Source organism: Aulonocara stuartgranti (assembly GCF_965226115.1).
Source record: "Aulonocara stuartgranti genome assembly, chromosome: 5".
Classification (NCBI taxonomy): Eukaryota; Metazoa; Chordata; class Actinopteri; order Cichliformes; family Cichlidae; genus Aulonocara; species Aulonocara stuartgranti.
In genome coordinates this window covers 28146445-28173682 of record NC_138943.1, presented here as the reverse complement: position 1 = coordinate 28173682, position 27238 = coordinate 28146445, and the positions used below count along the sequence as shown (strand labels likewise).

Genomic DNA, 27238 nt, shown 5'->3' with positions numbered 1-27238 from the left:
GAAGTTATTGCCTTAGTTTTTGAAGACTTTTTGACATCGTCAGTAGCCAGTGTTAGAATGAAGCTGGAATGCGTTTGTGTCACAGACAAATCACTGAATTTATTCTGAATTGATATGTGAATTCCCATTATCAAAATATATTTCTTATTAGATTAAAAAGAAATTACACTTGTAGTAATACTTAACTGATGAACGTCTAGTAATCAGTCAGGGTGTAAACTTTCAGAGATAAAATGCATGTCTCCCCCACCCCCCTTTGTTTCACAGAAAGCGTATTAGAACACATAAAACATCATGCACTTGGAAACTTTGGAGTATACAAACACGGAGTACTTTTTCCTTCCACGACAGAATGCAAACCACTTTGGAAAAGACATCCAATCAAAACATTGTATGTCAATTACTGAGCACAGAGAGAGAGAGAAACTGTTACTAATGTGTTTCAGACTACAAGAAATACAGCATTCAGCAAACAACACCTCTGAAAGAGAAGGAGTAAAAGACTATATCTAATAACTTTACCCAACAACACTTGTATCTACAATGAGTGTACTTGGACACACCGACATTGGTTTTATGACCACTGTTTTGCATTCTGCACAGACAAACTTCACTTCCGTCTTCTTCTATCACGCCTGATTGCCCTGCTTAAAGACGCTGAGGTGCTACTTGCAAAATGAAAAGAGACAATTACATTTGACTTGGGTAGGAAGTGGGCCCTCCCACCTGGCTATACTCAGATGGCTGACCCATATTGCCCTGGGTGTTGTAGCTCCCTGACTGGTCAAAACTTCCCTGGTTGTATGACTGCTGGCTAAATGTGCCGCCCTGCTTCTCAGACGCCCCGGCTGCAAATCTTGAAGCACCCTTGTGCCAGCTGGTCTCCTTGAAGACAAACCAGATGTTTCCAGCCCATAGAACAAAGTTGAGAAACCCAAAAACCTGAAGAGACAGTGAAAGAAACAAATTTACAATAAACATCAAAACATTCAAATAATCTTGGCATAACTGCCCCCACATATTCATTCAGCTTGAACCACAATTTCTGCCTTTTTCACTGGTTACATCTCCCATACACTACCATAACATCAGTCGTTCACACTGTTCAGCTATTTCAGGTTCCACACATCAGTTTAAACATGTTCAGAAAACTGAGCTTTTCTAGTTGATCTTTTCATGCATTTCCACATCTTTTGTACCTACCACTGAGGTGTTGAGTCCAGACCAGCGAGGTCCATGCAAAGATCCACATTTGTTGGTCTGGTCTTTGCAGGCAGAGATGAGGAGCTGCACCTCATCTGGATCGGTGGCCACTTTGACATCGGACAGGGCCTTGGCCCAAGCGGAAGAACTGACCAGCCACAAGAAGGAGAACACTACTGTCACTACAAAATCCTGGAAGAAACGAGAGCGATCATGTCCATGAGAATTCAGCAATAAAACTATAGCATTACTTTAAATGCTTACTTTAAATGAGTGAATAGTTAGTTTGTGAGTCAATGGAAGACGTCAACCTGGAAGAATAGAGGGTCAGACTATGTGCATAACGTACTCTTGATAAACTACCTAATAAGGACTGAGAAAGTGTTTCATCGACTGTACTCACAATGAGTGGTGCTCGGCTGTTTTCGTGGTACTTGTTTAAAAAGAAGATGTAGATAATGGCAGCCGTGAGGGAATAAAGGAAGGCGAAGACTGCAATGGTGACAAAGAACTCAGCAGAGGATGAATAGTCTCCGGTCAGGAAAACACGCTCCCTCCTCATGGCTTCACACATGGGTGCTTCAAAGGACACCTGGTGCAACCTGGTGCACACACGCACACATGCACGGGTCAAGTACAAAAGCAATGAACAATTAACTTTCACTGTCAGCAGTTCATACATTTCATATAAAGCTCTTAGATCCCAAAATGTCAGCAGGCTGTCAGACACATGAAGGCCAATCACCTGAAAGGATAACCAAAGTCAATGCCAATGCTGAGGTTGCTGCTGGCCTTCTCCATGCAGTCCACGCTAACCTGCAGCTGCCCAGTATAACCGCCACATGTTGCAAATGCGAAGATGGAAAAGAGCTGCAGAAACACAAAGAAAAAAGCATCACATGCTCATCCAAAAAAGATACTACAAGTAATATAAAGTGGACACTCTGAGAAGAGAACAATCAGTTTTCTTCAAACACATTAACAAAGGCCTCAGTACAGGGTTGGGCAGATGAGCAGGCTCACCCGGATGAGCTGGAGGAAGTGGCTGAGGAGAGGGAGTTCTGGGCTCCACTCAGGGTGCTGCCACCACGGCCCAACCCCCCAAGCAGTAGAAAATGGATGGACGGTTGGGTAACGTTTACTTTTTCCTTCTCAGCTCGATAACAATCATTTACCAAAAACTTAAAGTTACAGTTTTACATAGAAGAAAGTTCCAATGTGAAGGAGACTCAGTTTGACTCATCTGCTGCATTCCCTCACTCCACACTACTGTTGTTTTTACTTTGCAGGCTATTGTGTGACTCAAGTCCAGCTAAACTTTACACAGGTTAACACTGATTAGCAGTAATTGAAATCATGGCTGGGGAAAAGCCACATTGCAGATTTGTTAGGATTTTATTTTTAATTTGTTTGCCATTTGGGGGCAGCAGAACACCATTTAAGTACCAGAGACTGTATCATCACTTTATGGTCTGCTGTCTGTTTAGACATATTTTATAATCTCACCACTATCTCATAATGCCTGCAGATACCTATCTGGGGAATCAGGGTTAGAAGAAGCATTATCTAAATTAACTTTAATTCCACTGGGGGGGGGGGGGGGGGGGGGGGGGGGGGAACAACAAAAAAAAAAAACTACATGCATTCAAACAAGTGGACAAAGGAAAATCCACTCAAAGATGGTTTGGGAAGCATTTGAATATCCTTTATAGTGAAATGCTATTGTGTGTGAAATGTGTCCCTCAAAAACAGAAAAGTAGTTGATCAGTGCAAATGACTTTGTCTTATGGATATGTATATATGAGTCATATATAACATTTTCTTTTGTTCTTCAGGTGTCCTGTCTAGCAAACAGATTAATTGCATAATTGTGCTGGCAGCCCTTTGATCTTTTAGTGGTAGTCAATGGTCAATGGTCAATGGTCAATGGTAACTTTATTGTCCCTGATGGGAAATTGATTCGCAGTATGTCAAAACAAACAACAAACATACAACCAACACATCACATACACTCATTAAAAAAATACTATAATATAATATAAGCCTGATAAAACAACCTAGATATTCCATCGAAAAAAGTGCAATGTGCAATGGCAACAACACTTACAATTTAGTGTTGTTAATTAAGATAATAGCACTAGGTACAAACGACAATTTGTGTCGCTTTGTCTTCACTGCAGTCATTTTATAACGACAACCTGATGGAAGCAGTTGAAAATCGTTAAAGAGAGGATGATCTGAACACAACAGGACAGAAGTTGCCTTCCTCAGCACATGCCTGTGCCATAAGACGCAAGAAAAAATCTGTAGTTGGCTGGACACTTGTGTTAACAGCATGACAGGAACAGGTGTTGAATGGCATTAGGCCCTGAGAAACACAAGAAAATTGTGACAGAGTGATACATATATAGTTATACATATATAGTCACAAAACATGCATAGAGAGGAAAAAAAAATCAGACTTATAACAAGTTTTCTCTTTAAATCTAAACTCAGATGTTTCGCTAAACCTAATCTAAACCTAAAGTTATATTTCTGTGCAGAAAAAGTATTTGTGAGTTATAAGTCATTATAGCAAAAATAAAGTATGTAAGTTTCCTCCACTTTTCTCTAGATGATGGTGGAAAACAATATTCCAAAATGTCGAACTTTTGTACAAGGAAGGGACAATTTTATAAGGAATGGCCCTCTCGAAAGGATACAGAATTAACAAGAAGCAAATGTGGTACTTGACAAAAAAATTTACTACGAAAATGTTAAACCACAAGTCATACTGATATTTTTAGGAAGCCATAGAACTGGCAAACTCTCGCACTATGTCAGCTGGGACCAGCTCAAGTCCCTTGCGTACAATGAGATCAATAAAAGGCTAAAGAAATGAATAAATGGATGGATAATACTACAGTTTATCATCTTGAATATTTGAGGGGCTAGTCTTTCTTACAAGTTTCTTTCACTAAATACTCCTGAAGAGTTTCAGTCAGGTTTCAGAGCTCATCACAGCACAGAAACAGCTTTAGTGAAGGTTACAAATGATCTTTTTATGGCCTCTGACAGTGGACTCTTCTCTGTGCTTGTCCTGCTAGACCTCAGTGCAGCATTCGATACTGTTGACCATAATATCCTATTAGAGCGATTAGAACATGCTGTAGGTATTACAGGTACTGCACTGCAGTGGTTTGCATCATATCTATCTAATAGACTCCAATTTGTTCATGTAAATGGAGAGTCCTCTTCATACACTGAGGTTAATTATGGAGTTGCACAGGGTTCAGTGCTAGGACCAATTCTGTTTACATTATACATGCTTCCCTTAGGCAGAATCATCAGAAGACATTGTACACATTTTCACTGCTATGCAGATGACACCCAGCTCTATCTACAGTGGGGCAAAAAAGTATTTAGTCAGCCACCGATTGTGCAAGTTTCCCCACCTAAAATGATGTCAGAGGTCAGTAATTTGCACCAGAGGTACACTTCAACTGTGAGAGACAGAATGTGAAAAAAAAATCCATGAATCCACATGGTAGGATTTGTAAAGAATTTATTCGTAAATCAGGGTGGAAAATAAGTATTTGGTCAATAACAAAAATACAACTCAATACTTTGTAACATAACCTTTGTTGGCAATAACAGAGGTCAAACGTTTACTATAGGTCTTTACCAGGTTTGCACACACAGTAGCTGGTATTTTGGCCCATTCCTCCATGCAGATCTTCTCGAGAGCAGTGATGTTTTGGGGCTGTCGCCGAGCAACACGGACTTTCAACTCCCGCCACAGATTTTCTATGGGGTTGAGGTCTGGAGACTGGCTAGGCCACTCCAGGACTTTCAAATGCTTCTTACGGATCCACTCCTTTGTTGCCCGGGCGGTGTGTTTTGGATCATTGTCATGTTGGAAGACCCAGCCTCGTTTCATCTTCAAAGTTCTCACTGATGGAAGGAGGTTTTGGCTCAAAATCTCACGATACATGGCCCCATTCATTCTGTCCTTAACACGGATCAGTCGTCCTGTCCCCTTGGCAGAAAAACAGCCCCATAGCATGATGTTTCCACCCCCATGCTTCACAGTAGGTATGGTGTTCTTGGGATGCAACTCAGTATTCTTCGTCCTCCAAACACGACGAGTTGAGTTTATACCAAAAAGTTCTACTTTGGTTTCATCTGACCACATGACATTCTCCCAATCCTCTGCTGTATCATCCATGTGCTCTCTGGCAAACTTCAGACGGGCCTGGACATGCACTGGCTTCAGCAGCGGAACACGTCTGGCACTGCGGGATTTGATTCCCTGCCGTTGTAGTGTGTTACTGATGGTGACCTTTGTTACTTTGGTCCCAGCTCTCTGCAGGTCATTCACCAGGTCCCCCCGTGTGGTTCTGGGATCTTTGCTCACCGTTCTCATGATCATTTTGACCCCACGGGATGAGATCTTGCGTGGAGCCCCAGATCGAGGGAGATTATCATTGGTCTTGTATGTCTTCCATTTTCTGATGATTGCTCCCACAGTTGATTTTTTCACACCAAGCTGCTTGCCTATTGTAGATTCACTCTTCCCAGTCTGGTGCAGGTCTACAATACTTTTCCTGGTGTCCTTCGAAAGCTCTTTGGTCTTGGCCATGGCGGAGTTTGGAGTCTGACTGTTTGAGGCTGTGGACAGGTGTCTTTTATACAGATGATGAGTTCAAACAGGGGCACAATCGGTGGCTGACTAAATACTTTTTTGCCCCACTGTATCTATGAAGCCAGATAACACACACCAATTAGTTAAACTGCAGGAATGTCTTAAAGACATTCTAACTTTCTGCTCCTTAGCACAGATAAAACTGAGGTTATTGTACTCGGCCCTGAAAATCTTAGAAATATGGTATCTAACCAGATTCTTACTCTGGATGGCATTACCTTGGCCTCCAGTAACGCTGTGAGGAACCTTGGAGTCATTTTTGACCAGGACATGTCCTTCAACGCACATATTAAACAAATATGTAAGACTGCTTTCTTCCATTTGCGCAACATCTCTAAAATTAGAAATATCCTGTCTCAGAGTGACGCTGAAAAATTAGTTCATGCATTTATTACTTCCAGGCCGGACAACTGCAATTCATTATTATCAGGAAGTCCTAAAAACTCCCTGAAAAGCCTTCAGTTAATCCAAAATGCTGCAGCAAGAGTACTGACAGGGACTAGCAAGAGAGAGCATATTTCTCCTGTATTGGCTTCCCTTCATTGGCTTCCTGTTAAATCCAGAATTGAATTCAAAATCCTGCTCCTTACATACAAGGTCTTGAATAATCAGGCCCCATCTTATCTTAATGACCTTATAGTACCATATAAGGTATCATATCATTAGAGCACTTTGCTCTCACACTGCAGGCTTACTTGTTGTTCCTAGAGTATTTAAAAGTAGAATTGGAGGGAGAACATTCAGTTTTCAGGCCCCTCTTCTATGTCCGGCGTCTCCTTTCCAGTCACCTTTTTCACTCACTATGTGTCAATAGACCTCTCTGCATCGAATCATACTTGTTTATTAATCTCTGTCTCTCTTCCACAGCATGTCCTCTATCCTGTTTTCCTTCTCTCACCCCAACTGGTCGCAGCAGATGGCCCCGCCCCTCCCTGAGCCTGGTTCTGCTGGAAGTTTCTTCCTGTTAAAAGGGAGTTTTTCCTTCCCACTGTCACCAAAGTGCTTGCTCATAGGGGGTCATATGATTGTTGGGTTTTTCTCTTTATGTATTATTGTAGGGTCTACCTTACAATATAAAGCGCCTTGAGGCGACTGTAGTTGTGATTTGGCGCTTTATAAAAAAAATTGAATTGAATTGAATTGTGTCAAATTCCACTTACTACAGTACCTCAGTGGTTCTGCTCTATGTGACTGGGGCTTTCATGGCTGGGGATTAAAAAAGGTTGCTGACACGACACCGCTTCCATTGTGAATAAGTCCAAATGCATAAAACACACATGAAGTGAAAACAAGCTGCTCATTAAAGTCACCAAACATGAACGTGCAGCGAGCACATAATCATAGTCACACACTTCCCCTGCCCTTAACATCTTTCCTCCCCTAGCCCAGTTGTCCATATAAAGCTCTCATAGCCTCAAGAGTTCTCACAACCATAATCACCATAATCAGACCTGACGCCTGGTTAGCATTAGCCTCCCCTCTCCCATATTACAGGCAGCTGGACATGCAGCTTGCCAGCAGCTGTGGAGGTTTTGCAGCATCTCTGCTTGTCTGAAAGAATGTCAGCCTCTGGAGGGCACTATCAGATCACTGAGCTGGACTATGCCACACTGAATGGATGCTTTCATGTTCGTGAAGGGAACAGGGGCTAAGCACATATATGTCATCTTGCAAAGAAAAGATTTATGGGTCATGCAATGAGAAATCAGTGAGTGCGTCCCAGATGAGCCGCTAAAATTCAGCAGATATTTGCAAATGAAACTGTAGACATTAAATGAAGGTGTCAAAATGTTTTAATTGATGTCATTTTTTTAGTATTTCTGAGTCCCCCTAACTTTATAAGTACTAGAAAAGTTGTATGAATTTTATTTTACATTTCATTTACACCCCCACCCTTCATTCACTGCTTCTGCTGTGTTATTGTTCAAATTTATAATGTAGCCATAAGCTTCATTTCTTTCATTTGGTTTGTAGTTTATAAGCAGCTATTTATCATTTTCTACCAGTAGAAACTGAAGTAACAAAACTGAGTAGCACTGAGACCGTTTGATAGGCTAAATTTTTGTGTCATAATGCTTTAAAAAAAAAACAAGATTTTTAGTATCATTTTCTTCTTTTTGCATTTTTCAACATTAATTTTCTGTTTATACACCAGAATGCAGTTACAGGTGGAGTTATATTTACTTATAAGTCATGAATAAACACATTTACTGATCATAAACTGATACAGCGAGACTTGACCTTCTTTTTCTTAAGAAGAACTTTTTTCATAGTCCTTGGAGGAAGTCCTTCCTGTGGTTCTGCACAGCAAAACTGGGGACGGCTACAGTTCCTAGAAACCCGTTTTGGGGTCTATTTCAGCATCTACTTAAGTTTAGGTATTCTTCAACACAAGAACCTTTGAGTGACATACAGTGGGGCAAAAAAGTATTTAGTCAGCCACCGATTGTGCAAGTTCCCCCACTTAAAATGATGACAGAGGTCAGTAATTTGCACCAGAGGTACACTTCAACTGTGAGAGACAGAATGTGGAAAAAAAATCCATGAATCCACATGGTAGGATTTGTAAAGAATTTATTCGTAAATTAGGGTGGAAAATAAGTATTTGGTCACCTCAAACAAGGAAAATCTCTGGCTCTCACAGACCTATAACGTCTTCTGTAAGAAGCTTTTCTGTCCCCCACTCGTTACCTGTATGAATGGCACCTGTTTGAACTCATCATCTGTATAAAAGACACCTGTCCACAGCCTCAAACAGTCAGACTCCAAACTCCGCCATGGCCAAGACCAAAGAGCTTTCGAAGGACACCAGGAAAAGTATTGTAGACCTGCACCAACTGGGAAGAGTGAATCTACAATAGGCAAGCAGCTTGGTGTGAAAAAATCAACTGTGGGAGCAATCATCAGAAAATGGAAGACATACAAGACCACTGATAATCTCCCTCGATCTGGGGCTCCACGCAAGATCTCATCCCGTGGGGTCAAAATGATCATGAGAACGGTGAGCAAAGATCCCAGAACCACACGGGGGGACCTGGTGAATGACCTGCAGAGAGCTGGGACCAAAGTAACAAAGATCACCATCAGTAACACACTACAACGGCAGGGAATCAATCAATGGTCAATGGTCAATGGTAACTTTATTGTCCCTGATGGGAAATTGATTCGCAGTATGTCAAAACAAACAACAAACATACAACCAACACATCACGTACACTCATTAAAAAAAATACTATAATATAATATAAGCCTGATAAAACAAATCCCGCAGTGCCAGACGTGTTCCGCTGCTGAAGCCAGTGCATGTCCAGGCCCGTCTGAAGTTTGCCAGAGAGCACATGGATGATACAGCAGAGGATTGGGAGAATGTCATGTGGTCAGATGAAACCAAAGTAGAACTTTTTGGTATAAACTCAACTCGTCGTGTTTGGAGGAAGAAGAATACTGAGTTGCATCCCAAGAACACCATACCTACTGTGAAGCATGGGGGTGGAAACATCATGCTATGGGGCTGTTTTTCTGCCAAGGGGACAGGACGACTGATCCGTGTTAAGGACAGAATGAATGGGGCCATGTATCGTGAGATTTTGAGCCAAAACCTCCTTCCATCAGTGAGAACTTTGAAGATGAAACGAGGCTGGGTCTTCCAACATGACAATGATCCAAAACACACCGCCCGGGCAACAAAGGAGTGGCTCCGTAAGAAGCATTTGAAAGTCCTGGAGTGGCCTAGCCAGTCTCCAGACCTCAACCCCATAGAAAATCTGTGGCGGGAGTTGAAAGTCCGTGTTGCTCGGCGACAGCCCCAAAACATCACTGCTCTCGAGAAGATCTGCATGGAGGAATGGGCCAAAATACCAGCTACTGTGTGTGCAAACCTGGTAAAGACCTATAGTAAACGTTTGACCTCTGTTATTGCCAACAAAGGTTATGTTACAAAGTATTGAGTTGTATTTTTGTTATTGACCAAATACTTATTTTCCACCCTGATTTACGAATAAATTCCTTACAAATCCTACCATGTGGATTCATGGATTTTTTTTTCACATTCTGTCTCTCACAGTTGAAGTGTACCTCTGGTGCAAATTACTGACCTCTGTCATCATTTTAAGTGGGGGAACTTGCACAATCGGTGGCTGACTAAATACTTTTTTGCCCCACTGTAAGTGCACTGTGAGTCATTTAGACACAAGCTTATACTGTTGCGGCATGAGTAATCAAAAGGAAAATGAAATATGGATATGGGGAAGTTAAAGATCACACAGTGTGAGAGAAGAGCTACACCGACAATGCTCCGCTGTCCACACGTGGCACACAGCTAGCGTGATATTGGGTGAATAGCCCTACAAACCACTGGTCGCATTGTTGTCTATTTAGCAGTTGTTATATCAAACACTGGGTTACTGTATCATTTTATTATTATATTTTGGTTGTTTGAAAATAAATAGGAATAAGCCCTTTAATGCACGTAGTATAGGAGGGAACTCATTAATGGGCAGTTTCTTACAAAAGGTCCCTAACACACTCCAGTCCAGAAACATTACAGCTGACAGTGGCAGCAACGTAAACTAGAACCAGAACCAGTCGTTATGATACCTTTTGATATCATAACTCTGAAATGCAACAGTTACAGTGTTGGTAGCACCGTATGTACTGTAGGGAGTGTATCTTACCAAGGCTGCAGTTCCTCCACAACTGCTGCCAAGTGGTTTGTCATTTCTGGTGTTTTTCTGTTTCTATTGTTATTCACAACCTGTGTTTTATTCTTTATGTATATGTTGTAATTGAGTTCTCATTAGTTTTATCGTTTGGTACTTGAATTTAATTCTTGTCCCTTTTCCTTCCCATTACTGTTCATAATTCTAAAAAAGTGTTTCCCTCTGTCGAGCTAGTTCTCATTTTTGTAATCAGGTATCTTTAGCGTCTTGTATTTACCTTTACTTCTGCCCCCGGCTGATTGTCCTTGTTTACATCTGTGTCTGGTTATGCTCCTGTGTCCAACCCTCTGATGTGTATAAAAGTCTTCTCTTCACTGCAGCCTTTGGTGGATTGTCTGTTTTGTTGTTATCCCTGTGTCGGACATGCTTGTTTAAGGCAAAAGAGTCAAGTGATAGCTGACTTGCAGAAGGCAATATGCAAATTGTGCTTTTCAAAGCAAGCGAGGAAATACAAAAGAGCGGCATCCAGGTCTATTCAATGACTGAGTGACTGACTGACTGAGTTTTCAGTTCAATATCCAAAGTGTTATCCCTGTTATGTTATCCTGAAAAACACATTATCATTTGTTTAAAAAAGCGGCCATTGCCATGGTGGTGTGAATGATATTCCATTTGCAATAGCTAACATTAAATAAACCACTGACTGTAGAAAGCTTTCTACTATCATTTATATAAATGTATTGATATAAATGTACACCAACATAATGTATCTAATGTTATACCTTTATACCTGTCAACAGACGTTAACATGTTTACGAATAACAAGTATACTGGATCATCTTTTTCTGGTAGCAAATTTGATGTCGAGAATTCCGTTATTTTAATGGTATTGGTATTTACTACATTTCTAGTATGCTGACATCCCTGATGAAAACCATCAATAGATTCAATGAAATTGCAGAAAAGTGAAGTTATTCTCCAAGTTTCCCTAGTTGTATAATCTGATCTTTAAGGCTAAGTGGCAACAGTGAGCTCACAGGGGCATAAATGCACAATACTAGATGCTGCTTTGCCAAGCTAATCAGGGTCACAAAGGACCCAGCTTGGTTTGGCAGGTTCAGGTGAACCGAGATTACAGCCAGATGATAAACAGGGGACTCCAATTTCCACTTGCAGCCTCAGGCCTCAGGTGATGGCTGACTGCTGCTTACCTAGCTGTCATGGTGCACAGCTGCAACCTCTCTTGGAAATCCCTCCACTGAAGTGTTTGTTAGTGCATCACTGTCTTTAGCTTTGTTCTGTTCTGAAATTTGCCGGCCTATAAACAAACATGCCCCCCCCCCAAAAAAAAAACCACCAAACAAACAAACACACGTTTAACTAATGTACATGTGCTGCTTAATCATATGCACCTCAAAGTGTTGACAGATATTGTACTTGCTGAGTAGCGTATGTGCATTTCTGGGTAAACAAACAGTAGAAAAAACAAGTGACCAGGGGAGAGACAGAGTAAATGCTCCATCGTAATTATCAAAGACAGCCCCAGATAAACATCACTCTCTGCCTGTCTCTCTGCTTGTGTATATACGTACTCCTACAGCTGCCTCCCCTGCTTGTGATTTTCAGCTCGGGTTTAGCCCCTCTCATTTCTGGCTGGGGCCTTTGAACAGGAGAGCGTGGCATTGTGGAAGTAGGGTGGATGCTAAGCCTCGCGCTCCCATGTGTTTATCTGCCTCTCCCAGCTGGGCTCCTCAGGGAACAAGAGATAGAGAGAAGGGGAATGAGAGAGGAGGGGAGAGAGGGAAAGCAAAAAGGGAGAGACGGATACAAAGAGAAGAAGAGAGAAAAGCCAGGGCGCCGGAATGAAACCCGCCTGCAATGCAAACAAAGCCTTTAAACATCTCCGTGTTTGCCGCCATCTCCTCTACCCAAAAAGGTACTGAAAAGCACTAATGTGAATATTTTAATTTGCATTCAAACCAGTGTTAAGACATATTTGCACTTCAAATAAGAATTAAGAAAAAGCAACTGTGATATTATCTACAGTTTTAAACGAGCGGTAGTGGATAAGAGTGCAATGGTTTTGTCTGAGAGTGTAGCTCGAGCAGTGTTGGGGGCTTAAATGGAGATGTGAGCAAGCACTGTGAAGGAGCGTAGGCTGGCTGAGGATTATGAAACTGATACACTGGCTTCAGGCTTGACCACCAGCAATTCGACCCACTGTCCAGTAGACACACTCTCCGTTGTGAAAAACAGGAAAATAACTAGGGAGCAGCAAAAAGATGAACCAAACATGCAACGAAATCAGGGGTGGATAATATTTTAAAGAATGGTATCTGTGGATGCAAATGAAAAAAATGAGGAGAATCACGTGAGAAAATGGAGGAGCTGCTTCAACACAAGGACCTGATAAGAGCGGCAGAGGAAGTGACACTGAGTGGGGGAGGTGAGGATCGGAAAAATGAGCTGAAACATGAGTTCGCTGATGAGCTGCACTTGACATTTTCACAAACCTCGGCACAGATGCAACACATACAGTCATACACAATCCACCTGCTCCATTCAAGTCAATAGGAGTCGGTGCAGTGTAAAGTGGCTGCCTCAGGAGGAGGAAAAACGAAATGATGAAATAAAATACAGTGGAGTTTGGGTTCAAAGTCGGGACAGTTTGATACGTCCTAAGAGTACAGTAAAAACATCTTAAGCCACCACTCATTTCTTGAAATTTTGCTTTCAAGCAGCCAGACTTTATTTTTAAAGTAGTCTTGAACAGTAATTCTCTAAGACAGCGGTCCCCAACCTTTCTTGCGACAGGGACCGGTTTATGTCCGACAATATTTTCAGGCCTTTAAGATGTCGCAGATAAATACAACAAAATAAAACCAGTACCAAAAAAAGAAGATTTATTCATAACGGGAAAAGGCCCAGGGAAACTGAGTTAACGATAAAAATGATAAAAACCCTGAAAACCATAAATTTCACACATGAGCCTCAACTCTCGTGGCCCGGTACCAAATGATTTACGGACCAGTGGGTTGGTGGGTTGGGAGGTTGGGGAGCGCTGCTCCTCTAAGATATCATAAGAACTTTCAAAATCTTTCTTTGGGGGCTTTTTCCACTTATTTTTAGTCCAGTGCTGGAAGCCATGTCCTTAAGAAAAAAGAAATAGTCCACCAAAGACCTGACAGAACCTGAAAAATGCATCTGGCCCTCCATTTACAGAAGTAGTCTTAGTTGTAGGGTGGCTGTCGAAAAGAAAAGGAAACGGAATTTTTTTTGGTTCAAATCATTGTAACTATGTGCAGAGAATGCCAGGAGAAAGATACAACAGTGAGTGTCTACAGCCATCTGTGAAACACAGTGGAGGCTGCATTTCAGCCAGTGGTGTTGGAAATCTTATCAAAATTGATGGAATTATGAACACGGAAGTCCAATTTTAATCCAACACGATACACCTTATGGAAAGCATGTGATTTGAAATGAAATGGAACAGTTTCCATCATGGATAAGCGTCCCCAGAGCCCAGACCTCAACATTATTGAAGTGTTAGATCATGTTGACAGAGCACCAAACAAAGGCAGTCAACATCCAAAGAAGAGCTTTGAATGTCTTTCGAGAAGCCTGCAGAACTATCCCTGAAGACTACTTTAAGAAATAAGAAGAAAGTTTGCCTAAGAGATTTCAGTATTATATTTTATATTTCAATCATAGAAATGTATCTGGGACAAATATAACACTTTCAAATGAAAGTTATACTTCTCACTAATAATATCATTTGCTTATCTTTGAGTCAAACCAAAGTTAGCCTCATCCATGTAAACAAAACAGCATGTGCAAATGAATAGCCAATTGCTTATGTGACAAGTTTCCTTGAAAGTTATTCCCAGTGGCGTTAGCTAGTTCAGCTATCGTTCAGCTAGCTAGTACAAAAGCTAGTTCAGCTAATGTAGCTAATGGTTTTTCCTTTAAATATAGTTGGAAAAATGTACTGGATCAAAGACCATTTGAAGAGATGGCAGCAAAAATGTTTTGGATCTGAGAGCTGAAACACCAATTACATCGTGTAACCTGTTCCAGAATGTCCCAGACAATCAGGAAGTCTCCAAATCTATCCACAGGTCTGACTTTCTCATCTGTTTTCTATTTTCTGTGTATTTATACAGTATTTCCAGTTATTTAGAACTCCATGTCTGCATGTGCATGGTTCTACATGTGACTCCAAATTAGCATAATCACTCCATGCGCATGTGTGTCAGAGTGTTTGCCTAGATGGGTCTAGATGTGAGCATGCAATGTGTATCTATGTTAACACAGAGTAAAAATATCTCACTCTCTCCAGTCAGGCAGAAGCATTGGTTAGCATCTACGCACACACCAACACAAACACACATACTTTCACTTGCTCTCAGTACTGCAGTTTGCCAGTGTGCAAACATGAGCAATTTTATGGCAGCTAGTTAAGTACAAAACAAAATTACAAAGATGTAACAAAAATAGAAGCACATTTGAGGAAGCAGACAGACACATATGTGAACTTTTACGCAACACTTGATGATGGCTATCACTCAAAATGACATTTCAGTGCAAAAAGGTAACATAAATCTAATTTTTCTGATTTATTTGTTTTTAATTTGCAACAAAGACTCTCTCTCTCTAATAAGACTTTTCGGTTGATGGCACTGATGTGTGACTTGAGCACTATAAATGCTGCAGAGCAGAGCTGAATGTTTTCTATCACATTACATACATACATGCTTTTTTCTACCAACAGAAACACACGTGATTATACTTCATTTATTGTGATTTTCACAACTGCATTACAAAAAAGACCCACCTTCTTCACTTACTAAGGATCAGGTCACACTAAGAAGCAAAGACTGCAAGCCCTCAGTGAATCACTGTCTGATCTTCAATAGCAGCACCACAGAACAAAATCAGTAGCTCATTTAGCAGTGGCCGATCCCCCTCCTGCACAGGGAGTGCTTTGTGCCAACCGCAGATCCACCCAGATTCATCTTTCTTTTTATCTCTCTCCTCTCCGGCTCTGTAAGCTTGACTGACCACAAGAAAATTTCTTTTTTTTTTTTTTAACAATGTCTCTTCGTGGTGTTCTTCGTGTCTCTCCATGGCTACTCAGTCAGGTGATCAACTGGTACCTGGTGCCGTATCCTAGGGTGACACTTACTGTCCCTTTGAAAACGGGGTTGCCCAATGAAAATGTATCATAAACCCACAGTTTGATTCTGTCTTCAAATATTATGGTAGCCCTATATGATTAAAGTGAGTAGGACCAGGGATTACAACCTTATGAAACTGACTTCTTCAAAGTATCCAATTACACTACAAGGCAGAGATGTTTTCAATGGCCATACTTCATGGCACAGAGAAAAGCCTGTTGGGGGAAATAAGGGTCAGACAATCAATCAGTGCAAACCTTGTGACCTATTAGGGCAAGAAGAACATATATTTATATGTGTATGTGGGCGTATAAAAATGTAGTTTAATTAATCAGGATTTGGATTTGAAGTCATATTGTCCAGCCTTAACACATGTAGTTAGCTCCTAACAACTGTAATGGCAGCTTCTTTGTTAACGTTATTCCCCTCTGAGGGGTTAGGACAACACTATACCCAACAACAAACAGAGTAACATGCAGAGTTAGACCCATATAAGATTTTTTTTAAAGATATTGATGATTGGTGATTTTAAAAAATCCAATATTCTCAGATATCAGGCAGTCATCACTTATAACAGGGTGTTTCTCTTGTCCTTTTGGATTTTCAGTTATCAGTTTTTATAAATGCAAATAATAACATATTGGAAAACAGCTAATATAAGCCTGCTGATAAACTTGGTGAGTCTCTAAAAACGCAAGCTCAATTTCAGCCTAGATTTATGAAACAAACAGCACCTCATAAGTGCCTGTGGCAGTGGTCTTCAGGTCGAACATGGTCAAAGGATAGATTATGAAGGTGGCCATAAGATTCAGCTGGACATTATAACAACCTACAAATGTAGGTTACAGGTGAAGATCAGTGCTAAAAACGATGGTGGGTCAGGTATCAGGAGAACAGAGGAAGAATTAGGCATAGTTCAGTAGTTTATGGTTTGGCATACTGCACTGTTTAAAAGAACACTGGTACTCTACGTAAAATGTTAATTAAAGCAGTGGATCGGAAGTCTTAAATTAATATGTCACGTTAAAAATTAGACAACAAATCAAAAACTGTGAAATGTCATACTATCTTTTTTCAATTATATGCTAATTTTGGCTTCTGGCAACAGCATTAAAAAGACAAGCAATGCTGAAAAAAAAACTTGGTTGTACACAACTACTTTGTTTATTGTCATGAGGTCACTAATTACAAGGGAAGGAAAAACAGAGCATCCCAGAGAGGCAGAAGTTAGTCTTTATAATACAAAGTGGCTTTGTGACATTTGTATTCGTATACATACTGTCTCAGTACCTGTGATCTTACATGCACTGTGTGTGTGTGTGTGTGTGTGTGTGTGTGTGTGTGTGTGTGTGTGTGTGTGTGTGTGTGAAGTCATATTTGAACAGGCATGTCTGGCTACAGGAGACGACAGGTTAACCTTTTCCTGTCTGAGTCACAGATGGCAGACCACCTTCACAGGGTTAAAGAGTACAGCGGTCCAGCTCCGACCTGATGGGTTAGAAAAGGCCACATCATATCTAAAAGCTCCCCAAATCTTACAACCCAATGAGCTTTAATTAAGATCACTTCATAATTACAGTGTCTTTCAGATATAATCATACGTTGTAACGTTTTTTTTCTTATTCTTGTTTTGTTCTATGTGGATGTATCGGCACATGAAATATTCAGGTTAAACCTTTTCCCTATGAAATCTGTTTAATATTGAATTTGACAGAAGATGTTTCAAAACTAAAGATGAGATTTATAGTTTTATTTCCCAAAGTAAAAGCAAAACAAAACATTTTCTATAGATACCCTGATGGGGTCCTGCTTTAATCCCCATCACCACTGGGGGCCTGTACATAACTAAAGCATGTTCAGTTCTTTCAAATGATCTCTCCTAATTGAAATCAGGTGCTCGGGTATAGCTTCACTGACCAACATAAATAAAAGAGAAAAAAAAACTTAAAAAAACCCCCTAATTTTGCATAACTACTTAATGCTAATGGTGCCAATCTTATGTCAACATATCAACACACATAAAAGTTAAGAAATTTTCACTCATTTCACTTCTCCAGAGAGTACACAGACCCAACAAAAGAGCAGTCCAGCTTGTTATCAGTCACTCTCTACTCCAATGAAAATGTCAGTCCCGTCTCACCTTTAAGTCCTCAGGCAAAATCTGGCCTACAAACTTTCACATTTAACCGCACTGTGGCTGTTATGGGCTAATGTTGGTCATCAGCTTATACAATTATCTGTGTGGAACCACTGAGTTTTCCATGCATACATTTCTTACTACTATATTATACATCATAATCCAAGTGGACACATTTTTTCTCGTAGCCTTGTGTCCCCTTGTCAAAAGCAACTGAGTTTTTTAGTGCTGAAAAACAGATCTTTGACCTGGCAAATCTCCAGTGATAACTGTCAGCAGCTGTCACCAATCTCACTCCATCTCACATTCATATATTTTCCTTTGAGGTATGTATGTGTGTGTGTGTGTGTGTGTGTGTGTGTGTGTGGGGGGGGGGGGGGGGGGGGGTGCTTTTACAATGTTACTTTGTGGAGACATACTCTCAAATCCTTACAATGTGAATTATTTGATTGTAATGTGAAAACGTTGAGTCTCCAGGACATTCTTTGAGTTGCTGTAATGCTCTCTGAAATTACAGACACAGTGTGTGAGAGAACTTATGACCCTGCAAAAATGTTTGTCCTAAGGATTGTACAACTGTCTGTCAAGGCCTTCCTTGTGACATATTACTGATGTGACAGGTCAACAAAGAATGAACGATTAGAGAAAAAGAGAGATACTGAAATGTGTGATGCATCTAATTTTGTCCCAACTCTGTTTAGTCACATGCGTTTTACTCATATGGGGATTTGCATTACAACATAAATCCTAGCTAATCTCAAGTGTTCAGTTGGCATCATCTGAAGATGAGAATTCTTACAATGGCCAGCACACTGTATATACATGACAGCTCAGACTCTGGGAACCAATTATATCGCTGGTAAATTTGGCCTGTAAATTAGCAGATTTCCATTTAAAAAGTAATTATATGTAATAACCTCTATTTCCACCTTGCTGGTTTTGGCTTTTCAGCTGCAGTGCTGAAACAAACCAAGCACTGGCATTAACAATTAAACAAACACCAAAACTTGCTTTTTCTTGGTTTTTGGTATTAAATGTTAATATGAACAATCAAACCCCCAGACTGTGGTATGTTATCCTTTGCTACACTGCACTCAAGTCAGCATTGTCTCTTATAGCCAAATTCAGCTTTTTGACAGTTCAACAATTAAATTTATGTTGGCTGGTTTCAGATAAATATTGTACCGTTTATCTATAATCCATCTGCTGTAGAATACCTCCCTCCTTTTAGTACTACTACTTTATTTACATGTTGTCATGGTTTCTGTTGTACAGGGTGTGTCCAAACAACACAATTTCATTGCAAAACATGTAACAAACATGCCGTGCCACCATTTCTGCATGTGTGTCTGTTGGGTCTGTGTTTCCACAGGCCCCGCTAGTTTAGAGACTTTTTCGTCATGAAGAACGAAACCAAGACAGAACATCTTCAACCGGTATTTTACTCGCTAACGAGGGAAGCTTTGGTCAGAACCAGGCGGTGGAGAATAATGCTCATGACCTGTCTCTAGCCCAAATCCTTCAACGAGCAGCTCTCCTCGCAGCAATTTATTCCCATGACAGTTACAGTTTACACAATACAACAGAACACTGTAAAAAACCCCAGTGGTTACAAAAGGCAAGGCACTATGTGTGTGTGTGTGTGTGTGTGTGTGTGTGTGCGTGCGTGCGTGCGCGTGTGTGTGTGTTATGGGGGTGCGTTTGTGTGACCTCCTGCTCAGTACAAGGATCATAAAAGCAGGACGCTTACAACACAAGAAACAGATCTTTCAGATAGAGTGTATCTACAATAAAACCCATGTCAGCCTCCCCCAGCACCAAATTGGCTGGAGAGGTGGTCAGGATCAAAGGAATGGCTTTGATCCTACTGTTTGAACTAAGACTTTACAAATTTAAGAAACACAATGACAACATTCAACAATTTGATTTAACAGTGTCCATTTCACGTTTTAATGAGGCAAAGTGTGAAATGGACATACATGCTGAAGTTGCTTTCCCAGCAGGGGGAGATAATATATTTAAAGGTGAGAACTCGGTAGTGAGCAGAAAGGTAAGTAGTATATTCCAGGGTCCTTAATCTGCAAAAATGATTAAGCTGGGTGGCTAAAATGGAGTGAATGAAGTGTTAAATGGACAAAGTGGACCTGTCTATTACACACTTTACTGTGATACTGAGTTGGTCCAAAGGATAAATTAGGGTGGTACTGTTGACCCCCAAAATATGATTGCACTGCCTGGTGATCCCAACACTAATGCTACAGGGCTACAGTGGACCAGGTGGATGCAACGTGTTGTATTTACCCAAACACTTCAGTGAAGTGCAATGTAATGGATGTATTTCTGTTACTGCTCTAAACTTCTATATACTTGCTGTACAAATACAGTGGAGCAAAAAAGTATTTAGTCAGCCACCGATTGTGCAAGTTCCCCCACTTAAAATGATGACAGAGGTCAGTAATTTGCACCAGAGGTACACTTCAACTGTGAGAGACAGAATGTGAAAAAAAAATCCATGAATCCACATGGTAGGATTTGTAAAGAATTTATTCGTAAATTAGGGTGGAAAATAAGTATTTGGTCAATAACAAAAATACAACTCAATACTTTGTAACATAACCTTTGTTGGCAATAACAGAGGTCAAACGTTTACTATAGGTCTTTACCAGGTTTGCACACACAGTAGCTGGTATTTTGGCCCATTCCTCCATGCAGATCTTCTCGAGAGCAGTGATGTTTTGGGGCTGTCGCCGAGCAACACGGACTTTCAACTCCCGCCACAGATTTTCTATGGGGTTGAGGTCTGGAGACTGGCTAGGCCACTCCAGGACTTTCAAATGCTTCTTACGGAGCCACTCCTTTGTTGCCCGGGCGGTGTGTTTTGGATCATTGTCATGTTGGAAGACCCAGCCTCGTTTCATCTTCAAAGTTCTCACTGATGGAAGGAGGTTTTGGCTCAAAATCTCACGATACATGGCCCCATTCATTCTGTCCTTAACACGGATCAGTCGTCCTGTCCCCTTGGCAGAAAAACAGCCCCATAGCATGATGTTTCCACCCCCATGCTTCACAGTAGGTATGGTGTTCTTGGGATGCAACTCAGTATTCTTCTTCCTCCAAACACGACGAGTTGAGTTTATACCAAAAAGTTCTACTTTGGTTTCATCTGACCACATGACATTCTCCCAATCCTCTGCTGTATCATCCATGTGCTCTCTGGCAAACTTCAGACGGGCCTGGACATGCACTGGCTTCAGCAGCGGAACACGTCTGGCACTGCGGGATTTGATTCCCTGCCGTTGTAGTGTGTTACTGTCAGTGCGCCCCAGGGTGGCTGTGGCTACAATGTAGCTTACCATCACCAGTGTGTGAATGTGTGCGTGAATGGGTGGATGACTGGATATGTAAAGCGCTTTGGGGTCCTTAGGGACTAGAAAAGCGCTATATAAATACAGGCCATTTACAGGCCATTTACTGATGGTGACCTTTGTTACTTTGGTCCCAGCTCTCTGCAGGTCATTCACCAGGTCCCCCCGTGTGGTTCTGGGATCTTTGCTCACCGTTCTCATGATCATTTTGACCCCACGGGATGAGATCTTGCGTGGAGCCCCAGATCGAGGGAGATTATCAGTGGTCTTGTATGTCTTCCATTTTCTGATGATTGCTCCCACAGTTGATTTTTTCACACCAAGCTGCTTGCCTATTGTAGATTCACTCTTCCCAGTCTGGTGCAGGTCTACAATACTTTTCCTGGTGTCCTTCGAAAGCTCTTTGGTCTTGGCCATGGCGGAGTTTGGAGTCTGACTGTTTGAGGCTGTGGACAGGTGTCTTTTATACAGATGATGAGTTCAAACAGGTGCCATTCATACAGGTAACGAGTGGGGGACAGAAAAGCTTCTTACAGAAGACGTTACAGGTCTGTGAGAGCCAGAGATTTTCCTTGTTTGAGGTGACCAAATACTTATTTTCCACCCTGATTTACGAATAAATTCTTTACAAATCCTACCATGTGGATTCATGGATTTTTTTTCCACATTCTGTCTCTCACAGTTGAAGTGTACCTCTGGTGCAAATTACTGACCTCTGTCATCATTTTAAGTGGGGGAACTTGCACAATCGGTGGCTGACTAAATACTTTTTTGCCCCACTGTATGTACTAATTATCACTTACAGTATGTTTACCTTAAGCAACCTGTTATTTGTCAGTCTTCCTCTATGCTGTATTATTATTATTATTATTTTACATAAAGATACTCGGAAATATGCAAGTAATTAAATTCATCTCCAGCTCTGACAAAGGAATCAACAGTTTTGACCCAATGTGATGTATATGTGCCTTAATTATCAGTGGTTATTACTATTAAATTACATAAGTAAGATAATGACTTTTAGTTAATTAAGCTTGAAAATCATGCCCACTTTTTTCAAGAATTTTATGTGCTGTATTTTATTTTTTAACAAACACTGATTCCACATGCACCTATTTCTTATTTTTCTCTTCTTGTTTCCTTTTTTTAAGTTCCTCTGTCACGGCCAGGCGGATCAGCTGCACGCTGATCAGCCCTCTCTGTTTCTCTTCCTCTTCTCTCTCGCCGGGGCGGAACTCACTGTGGGTTCATGCCCTTGGCCCACGCCCTCGGGGGATGAGACCCAGGTGTCTCATTAAGGGGAGCAGCATTTAAGCCAGGAGGTGACTGCTGTTCGTCGCTGGATCGTTGTCTACCACGCGTTAGTAAAGTCAAAGCTACAGCAAGTTTAGTGAAGAGTGTTTTCCTCTGTGCATCGTCCTTAACCCTGTCTCCCTGTCTACAGAACCTCTTGGATTTTTCCCCGTGTGTTTCCCGTGTGGCAGTGTTGGAGTGTGAACCTGTGATCGTGTGAGTGGATATTCTGAAGAACGTATGCTTTCCCTTGGACTTCCCTGGAGACCCCTTCTTCCCCCACTCAGCTGTATATAACACCCCCCTGCACATTCTTGTATATACACCTGGTGACTTGTAAATAAACTCTTCTTGTAAGCATCAGTACCGGAGTCCTGCGCTTGAGTCCTCCTTCCAACCGTAACATCCTCTTTTTGTGTCATCCAGTTTTTTCAGTGTAGGTTTTAGCTTTTACTGTTTTATTTTGAAGGTACTCTGTTGTATACTTTTCACTTCCTCTCTTTGACATCGTGCTTGTTCTGGTCATGAGAGAAGCTGGAATTCAAAAGCTCAAATTTAGCTGTAAATGAAATTTTCTCGTCAAAAATTGTGTTGTATATTAAAAATGATTTTTTTAAAGAAGAAAATGACCTTATTGTGAATAAAGTACTTGAAAGTGGTGGAGTGTTGAGCCAACTGTAACATAAAAATGAGATCCAAAGTGCCTTGAGGCGACTGTTGTTGTGATTTGGCGCTATATAAATAAAAGTGAATTGAATTGAATTGTTCTCTTCCTGCGTGCGCACACACACACACACACACACACACACACACACACACACACACACACACACACACACACACACACACACACACACATGTGCACTGACCACTCAAGGCAAACTAAACTGCCTACTGTAAGGTACTAATGATGGCATCATAGAACAGTGGGTCAGTCAATGTTTTTGGATGAGAGGACAATCCTTCTTAATAATTTAGAATCATGCTGCAGGCTACTCATCAGCATGAGTTTAGTTTTTTCTACAGTAAAGGAAACCAATGAGTTAACAGAATACTGGTAAAACTGCTCTGTGTTCAGTGGCACAACAACCCATCGACGCTTCAGTGCGTTGCAAAACACACATTTACCATTTACATCATGTGCTCAAGCAACTGTACAATTTTGCTCTCTCTTGGCATCCTCTCGTCTCTCCACCAAATGCATACACATAAGCATGAAGACGCACACAGTGAAGAGTTTGAGCACATCTCAAAGGACAGCTTCTGCATGAGTTGGTCCACGGTGGAGAGGAGGGGACCTTACAGCTGTTTGGAGCAGAATATGCCAGCCCCTGACAGTGTGCCAAACGGGCCAAGAGCCTGCATGCACAGACGCACACAGAGTGGTAAAACCATCCTGAAGCCATGACTGATTATAAATGCTTAATCTTGTGCAGATCCAGCACAGACTAATAATATGGTAAACCTACGAGTATCCTGCAACTAAGGTTAACTTATCCTTTATACAACCCTCTATTTGTCAAAGGTTTATCATTCACTAAGTAAATGTCAATTTCTGCCCAGCAGAATGGCTTCAGTGCCTTGGGGTGTGTAAACAAATCAAAGTGACGCACATGTTTCTGCTGGTATCATAAATAGTGTGGGAAGAAATTTAAAAGAAGCTTTTAGATGATGACGCATGATTATCAAACACAGAAAAGTACTGCGGTTGCCAATATTCTTGTGGTTTTGCAGATGCTTCCATGCTTCAACCTAAGGGCAAAAACAGCTCAGCATCCAGGAATTTCATGCTTACTGGACAATACTGCATCTAACGGGGTGCATTATCATATGTGGAAAACCAGAATTTACTTCCCATCTCAGACCTGCACTTAAAGCGAGCTTCAGTGTTACTACGTCCCTAACCTTAGCAAATGCTTTCAGTCACTCAACCCCAAACACATCCACAGTACTGTGGCCATAGACACTGCCTTTACATGACCTTAACATTGCAGTTGTTGAAAGTAAGACTTTAAGTACTTTGGTTACAGTTGTACACACACAAAAAAATCTTGGTTAACTGCTCAAATTCTATGCCTGGTGAGCATTACAGTGATTTGCAAAGACATGGAAATATTGAACAAACACGTTAAGGATGTGCATTTGTCTGCGCAAACATATAAATGGCTTCATTTCCACTGCACAGCTGCCTTAGCAGTTGCTGTTACAAATGCCAAGCATGACCAAGTAGCAACACCATAACAACAATGTGCTGGTCAGCTAAAATAATATAGTGTGATATCAGCACACTAAGAGGTTGAAAGGCATCCACAATGCACTATTTATTTATTTCCATGTGATAATACTCATCCCATTGTTTATACCTGTATAATCCAGTGATGCTGAGCAGCATCATGTCTCAGCTGGAAGTCACTTGGTGGGCGACAGTGGGAAACAGTCCCTGCAGGCTTCTCACTTCTTACATCCAACTGGGACCTCGGATAAATCGCTACTAGTTGCATATACTAGTTTACATATTTTGCAAATACAGTCACTATTTTCTTTAAAAATATGAGAATAAATACACTTAATTAAACAATACTTATATTTTTTGGTTACCATGATGTGGTGGCTTTTTTTATATTAAGACTTTCTCTGAGTAGTTGGAAAAGGGTGGCAAGTTCTTTACACATTTATAAGGACTCCCTGCAGTACGATGAAAAACTTACTATGGGAATAAGACCTGGTGGTGAACTGTAGGTGCTGCAGAATAAATCAGAATACTCAGGTCATAATTTGAATTGTTTGCATGTTTATGAGCCCACTGGCCAACAGAAACACTGGAAAAACTGCCCTCAAAACAGCTCTCACGTGCTCAGCTAAAGAGAAAGAGAAAAAAAAAAGGTGCAGGAGAGAAAAGGTCACTTTTATAATGTTGTCATGGGGTGTATGTGTGTGTGTGTATGTGTGTGAAATGCAAAGATTTACTGTGGCTTGCGTAAGATGGTTAATACATCTAAGCAAACATAACCAGGTAGCCAGTGGATCAATATGTCAGCATGTATGGATGCAACAAAAATGTGTGCAGTCATGCTCACAAAACAACACGTGATTCCTTCCACACACAGACACCCACACACGCAAACAGTTACACAAAGACCCACACGGGGAACTATGACAGTGCGCTATCTTCATCATACAGATGGTGCTTTGGCTCTGGCCCCCAAATATCACAGTTAGGTCACTACAAACAGCCGAAAGGGATGCACTTGAAAACTCACCTCACTGACAGACATCTGTGTTATCTCAGCTTAAGTGTCTCTTGAAAGTGAGTTTACTTTATTTGCATGCAAAAGAAAAACAGCTTGTATTTTATTTTTTTCTAGAGTGAAGACTGCTGCTCAAGGACTCTCTGCACTTTTGATGGCATTTGCAAAATTGAGAAAGACAAGCTTCCGCACGCACATATCCTATCTGAGCAAAAGCTGAATACCCTTATGGCTACAGTAATTTCTCCAAACTCACATCAAAGAAATTCACTTAATCCTTTTTTTCTCCTTTCTTTCTTTGTGGCTCTGGGCTTCACTGCACTGTACAACAAATAAAAGAAGCTACAACCGGCGCCTAGACAGAAAAGGGTAAAGCTTTAATTCAGTCAGAGCTAGGACACCCCATTGGTATTGTGGGTTTCTGTTATATCATCTCACTTTGGGTAAAATGGGGCATTTTTTGTTTGTTTGGTTTTTTGCAGGGACTAGCGCAAAATGCACAGGGCTGGCACCAAGTAGGCATAATTGAAAAGATAGTGGTTTCCCCTGGCATGTAGTTCTCACGGAGCTATAAATCCTCACATAAACTTAAGCCTTTTAGTCACAGTGGAAAGCATCATAGCAGAGTAGATTGCGAGTAAGGTGTGGGAGACATGAAAAACAGCAGCATTCACACAGGAACACTTAACAAATGCGGTGAAGTTTAAGTTCCGTCCTACAGATGCAGGAATTTCTTCACAACCAGATGTTTACTGAGTGTAGAAAAATGTGGGCTTTAGCGATAAAGCTCACAAACCCTACATTATGTAACTAATCATGTTTTTTTTCTAATTGAAATGGCCAAAAGGGGGTTAATGTAAGTAGTGCAAAAAAAAAATGGATCCAACTCACCCATTCCAAAACACGGATAAATCCCAGAGGTAATTTAAGTACTTGAAACGTCCCCGCAGAAACGAGCTGCGCGAAGACAAGGCGGGAGAATAAAAAGATTCCAATTTCCATCATCAATTAAACACACACTGAGCAGCTGAGCAGCAGTCAAACACATTCCTGTGGCTTTAATTTACTCACCTGGTTGGCGGTGTCCATTTCAAAATCAGGGTACTTTGGGCTCTTTTTGTTTTTGTTTTTCTACTAGCGTGAGTATATGAGCAACCGAGAACCGAGAACCAGGACCCGATTGATGCGTCTGTGGCGATAACAGTGAGGCGCTCTGAGCTCTGATTCCGAGTCCGACCGGAAAAAACCGACCCACAGTCGAGGATTTTTCTTTTCCCTTTGCCATGGAGACAAGCAGGGATTGGCCCCCGGAAAGAAGAGCGTTTCCTTTGTTTTTGTCATTGGCTGGAAGTTTATCGATATTTTTGCAAATTCCTCTCGATGTATGAATTTCCATTAATCGCGCATTAATGGGAATAAATTACAGCAAGGGCAGTGAACAAGCTGAAAGACGATTTTTCCTAAATAAATGAG

At 41.1% G+C, this 27238-nt stretch overlaps 1 protein-coding gene across 2 annotated transcripts; it reads right to left on the bottom strand.

Annotated features, from left to right (window-relative positions):
* Nucleotides 1–16: 16 nt before the first annotated feature.
* synpra (synaptoporin a) lies at nucleotides 17–26999 on the bottom strand. 2 transcript variants are annotated; one of them, XM_082533709.1, is made up of 6 exons: nucleotides 26837–26999; nucleotides 26657–26722; nucleotides 1949–2073; nucleotides 1607–1805; nucleotides 1204–1395; nucleotides 17–942 (listed from the first exon to the last, which is right to left on the bottom strand). In XM_082533709.1, exons 1-6 carry the CDS (start codon nucleotides 26852–26854, stop codon nucleotides 691–693), a joined length of 852 nt encoding a protein of 283 aa, XP_082389835.1. In that variant the 5' UTR covers nucleotides 26855–26999; the 3' UTR covers nucleotides 17–690. The 2 variants fall into 2 exon arrangements, with proteins under 2 accessions (XP_082389835.1, XP_082389836.1); XM_082533710.1 differs by lacking the exon at nucleotides 26657–26722.
* Nucleotides 27000–27238: the final 239 nt, after the last annotated feature.

Coding starts and splice junctions, on each gene's coding strand:
- synpra (XM_082533709.1), bottom strand. Junction 1,806..1,948: donor GACTTTGGTTATCCTTTCAG/GTGATTGGCCTT, acceptor TGTGTGCACCAG/GTTGCACCAGGTGTCCTTTG. Junction 1,396..1,606: donor ACAGCCGAGCACCACTCATT/GTGAGTACAGTC, acceptor CGTTTCTTCCAG/GATTTTGTAGTGACAGTAGT.